At 40.4% G+C, this 4,559-nt stretch overlaps 1 protein-coding gene across 1 annotated transcript; it reads right to left on the bottom strand.

Annotated features, from left to right (window-relative positions):
- Nucleotides 1-1,389: 1,389 nt before the first annotated feature.
- Nucleotides 1,390-3,362, bottom strand: LOC129728617 (uncharacterized). The gene is made up of 3 exons (XM_055687069.1): nt 3,139-3,362; nt 2,865-3,072; nt 1,390-2,771 (listed from the first exon to the last, which is right to left on the bottom strand). The coding sequence occupies exons 1-3, from the start codon at nt 3,262-3,264 to the stop codon at nt 1,480-1,482; spliced, it is 1,626 nt and encodes a 541-aa protein (XP_055543044.1). The 5' UTR covers nt 3,265-3,362; the 3' UTR covers nt 1,390-1,479.
- Nucleotides 3,363-4,559: the final 1,197 nt, after the last annotated feature.

Genomic DNA, 4,559 nt, shown 5'->3' with positions numbered 1-4,559 from the left:
AAATAAATAAAATACGATTACACGCTCTCATGGAATCGCCCAGCAATCGAAATTTAGTGAACTTACACACTTAGATTTTATTGCCGAGAACTCAACAGCTGATAAATTCAGCGAAATGTTCTACTAATTTTCGGCAGAATTTTCACGAACTTCGGCAAACGAAATTTAATACCTGCTGGTTTACGGTAGATCGATATATTTGCTGAATGTTCGTCAAAATATATTGCTGAAATTTGTTGAAAATTTCGCCGAGCTCCATCAGCTGTTGGGAAGTTTGCCAAGATAAATTAAGTGTGTAGCTAGTTTTATCCTGAATTTTGAAAAACAAACTATTTTTCACAACGCTCCCATACTCATCTCAAAACTCAAATCACTTTTCAGTTATTTATCTCATGACGCCCCCATTTTTACTACAATGATAATCACTTTTTTAATGAACGTAGCCGCATAACGCCGTAGTAGGTTACCTAGGTATTCGCTGTTATTGCTTACGGGCAAAATTGGTAATCTAAAAACCACGGCAGTGCTGTCGATTTATGTCAGTTATGTCGGAATAATTCAACATTTTCAGTATGATTTATTCGTATTACCAGAAACTGATTCGGCAGCTTTTGATTATCTTCAACGCAGATGAAAATACATACAGTTGAAATTAAAGACTTGGAAAAATTCATCTCATACATTCCTACTATTCAAAACTTGTTTTTGGAAATTTGAGATGAACATTTTGAAGATTGAAGCATTCTTGTGTGTATTCGTGATTTTGTTTATTGATTAAAACAAAATTCATTCCGCAAACTAGGAAACAATATGGTTGGCTGCAGAACGAATTCCGTTGTAGCCGTATAGAGTAATGCGTGGATTTTGTTTTCTTGGGAAGATGGTTGAAATAAATGAGTTTTTGAGTGTACATACCCAACTATAATAACAAATTTAGAGAATTTGGAATTTTTTTTGAGGAATCTACTTCATGAGAAATCTAAAGTGAACTAAGAAGAATCCCTTCCATAGATTAGTTGATTGGTTTAGCTTGAAAATTTGCGTTTTTTATAGTTTTCAACTGAGTTTTAAAGTTGTATGAGATAAATATATGGGCTGAAATGAATGATGGAACAGTTCCCCTACGTTTGCAAAGTTTTAATTCTAGTATCTTCACAAAGTAAATGAAAGTGCTATCCACAAAAACTGTTGACTCATTTCAGGTATTTAATTGGACTATGAGTTGATTTTGTGAACCAAGTCACTCATACGATTGATGATTACGGCTAGAAATTATTAATTGATTGATGAGAGCTCCCAGTGTGACGATACGATTACGCCAAATCCTACAACGAAAAAGATTGGAGTATAATTGCCTAAATTCCTTTTCTCAAATGAAACTAGCGAATATTACAATTTAAGTTTTATTTCTCATCCCATCACAACCATTCCCAACTTAAGAACACATAATTCGGCCAATTCGCACTTTTATTCCACCGACTACAGCTTGGATTTTGTGCCGTGGATGATCTCCCGTAGCTGCCGGCGTAATATCTTACCACTAATGGTTCTAGGAATTTCATCGATGAACCGAACGCCTCCGTACAAACGCTTCTGAGGCGACACCTGACTAGCGACGAAATCAACGATTTCTTCAGCACTAACATCTTCACCCGATTCCTTTACAATGAATGCCGTAGCCAGTTCGCCAACACGCTCATCCGGAACACCTATCACTGCCGCGTCCTGCACCTTGGGATGCTTCAAAAGAATGGCCTCCAGCTCGGCGGGAGGAACCTGAAAGCCTTTGTACTTGATGAGCTCCTTCAGCCTATCGACGATAAAGAAATCGTGCTCCTCGTCGAAATATCCAACGTCTCCGGTATGCAGCCAACCGTCCTCATCCAGCACATTGGGTTCTCCCACGTATCCTCGCATTATGAGCGATCCCTTGAAGCACAACTCCCCACGTTGGTTGGGTCCCAGAATTTTACCCGTCTCCGGATCAATCACCTTCACCCTTTGACCCATCCGAATTTGGCCAACGCATCCTGCCTTATTTTCGAACCCGGATTGCATCAACACTCCTAGCGTTGTTTCGCTCATACCGTAGCCTTGTCGAATGAAGGCAATTCCAATCCGATCCCGAACTCGATCTTCGATTTCTTTGCTCAGAGGTGCCGCACCGCATATTACCGTCATCAGCGATGATAGATCGTAGTTATCGACGATGGGGTGCTTGGCCAGGAACACCAACACTGGCGGGGGGACCGTCATCAAGTTTACTTTGTACTTCTGGATGCTGTTCAGAAACAAATGAATGTGGAATTTGGTCATCACAACGCAACAGCAGTCATTGGTTAGCATGTTTATCATACTGACAGCCGCCATCGCGTGGAACAGCGGAGTCACTGCCAGAGCCATCAATTGGTCCGGTATATCTTCGAGCAACTTTCGAGTTTCTTTAGAGTGTGCGACAGTAGTCATTATATTGAGGTGTGTGAGTTCAACTCCCTTCGGCAATCCGGTAGTCCCGGAGGACAACACTATGATGGCCACATGTGAAAAGGTGTCAACTTTATCTGGTATAAAATGCGCCGTTGGTACTTCACTCATCAGTTGAGCAAGAGTGATAACATCGGGGAAGCTGGCTGCCTTCGGGTGATCCCCGAGAGTTACCATTTTGGCTGTAAGTTTCAACCTTCTGAACGTCATAACAATCTTTTCCAGTACATTGGGCGAGACGAAAACAACCTTTGGCTTGGAGAGATTGATGGCATGCTCGAGCTCAGCTGTGGAGTGTATTTCAGATAACGGTTATCGATGGGTTTTATCGCTCATAGCAAACGATAAGCAAATGTCTGCAGGAGAGCTCTAGCACTTACCTTCCACGTAGGCTGGGTTCAAAAGGGCAACCGGAATGGCGGCCAATATTGAACCGACTTTCGCCACACAAAACTCCAAACAATTATCGCTGATGATCGCAACGCGATCGGTTTTACGTACGCCCAGCCGCACCAAGCCGGCTGCCACCTTTGACGATTGGTCATACATTTGCTGGTAGGTCAACTGAGCCTCCGTCACCGGGTCGATCTAATAGAGAAACGGTTTGCTTAAAATCACAGTTCTGGTTTTTCGCGTTTCACTTTTTGTACTTGCCAATGCGATGTTTTGTGGCTTCGCCCGAAATTCGTTCACCATCATTTCTCCTAGGGATCCATCCTGCAGCATTTCAGTTGGGTCAGGACCTCCGTACAGGATGTATTGCTCATCTTCTTGGGTCATTTTTTTTTTTAAATTGAAAGTACACTACTTCTTCAACCAGGTGCGCAGCTATGATAGACTACCGAGCTGATACGGTAGGAACACTCGACTGAATCCGGTGCGACCGCGACCACGAAATAATAAATGTACTGTTTTGTTGTCACGCGACTCGAAAGCAAAGGTGTACGCACGAGCTCGGCTGCTCGTGATAAAATCGAATCGGTGTTAGTTAACGAAACGAATCAGTATAGTCAATAGTATCCATTGATACTCCTTAGTGAGGGTGGTAATCAATCAGTCGCACACTTGCATACTCAAATCACCCGAGAGTAGGTTTTTGTTTATTTATTTATTAGGTAAGTTCAATCCTAAACGTTATGTTATTCAATGTCTAAAGGAAAATTATCTATCGATGATTTTTCTGTTAAGTATCTTCACGGCCCAATAGTGGTGTTATTGTACTGGTTATTCATAACATGGTGTTACTTCCATGCATAGCCCCGCGGATATGCATGAAAGTAATACCATGTCAATAATTATCAGTAGGTAGAGGTAGGTAGAGCGGGGCTAGTTGGTCATTTTTGGTCAAAATGTTCTATAACTTTATGTAGGGAATATTATGGTAAAAACTCATTACACGAAAATGTTGCGTAAAGTCTGTACTGCCTGTGATCGCATAATTGTAACATTCGACATTTTATGGATTTCGTGCTATTTATTGGGAAATGCTTAGAATAGTATGTACTTTTTACATCTGAAAAAATATGCCCATGTTTGTGTGAAAAAAGTCGTAAAAAATACCAAGTTGTTTTGTCACATAGCGTAAATAACCGCATAATTGTCACCCTACTTAATTTTTTCAACTTTTTTATCAAAAAAGCTTCCATCCAAATCCACATCTGCATTCTTTGGAACTCGGAAGTTATTCTGGTCCGGTAACCAACCACCGGTGACCCGTTTCTGATGTTCAGCTCATGCTTGTTGAATACATGAAAAACTTTAGTTTCCCTGTGATATATTTCAAAAGTAGCTTGAAAGTGACGGCATAAATGTATCGTTGCAAAAATTTCAACCAATTTGACTTCAAAAGTAATGTTTAATGTATACAGAATGTAAAGTAGTGCTTTCTTCATGATACCAAGTTTAGTTAAAGTGTCTATTTGCAAGAATATATTGGAAACAAAGCATTTAAGTTCAAAATATAAAAGTGCTATTTGCTCGAACAACCAATTTTGCAAATGTTACAAATATGCGATTATGGGCAGTGTAGCTCTTAGAAAAAATATGACCGACTCAAAATTGTTTACGATCTTGCG

The sequence above is a fragment of the Wyeomyia smithii genome, chromosome 1, assembly GCF_029784165.1.
Source record: "Wyeomyia smithii strain HCP4-BCI-WySm-NY-G18 chromosome 1, ASM2978416v1, whole genome shotgun sequence".
Taxonomy (NCBI): Eukaryota; Metazoa; Arthropoda; class Insecta; order Diptera; family Culicidae; genus Wyeomyia; species Wyeomyia smithii.
The sequence above is the reverse complement of the archived record's forward strand: the minus strand, read 5'-3'. Positions and strand labels throughout refer to the sequence as shown.

Bases quoted from the DNA above. Each gene is read 5' to 3' on its own strand.
- LOC129728617 (XM_055687069.1), bottom strand. From the start codon at position 3,264: ATGACCCAAGAAGATGAGCAATACATCCTGTACGGAGGTCCTGACCCA. The intron at 3,073-3,138 runs GCAAGTACAAAA...TTTCTCTATTAG, and splicing joins AGCCACAAAACATCGCATTG to ATCGACCCGGTGACGGAGGC. The intron at 2,772-2,864 runs GTAAGTGCTAGA...TACACTCCACAG, and splicing joins GAACCCAGCCTACGTGGAAG to CTGAGCTCGAGCATGCCATC.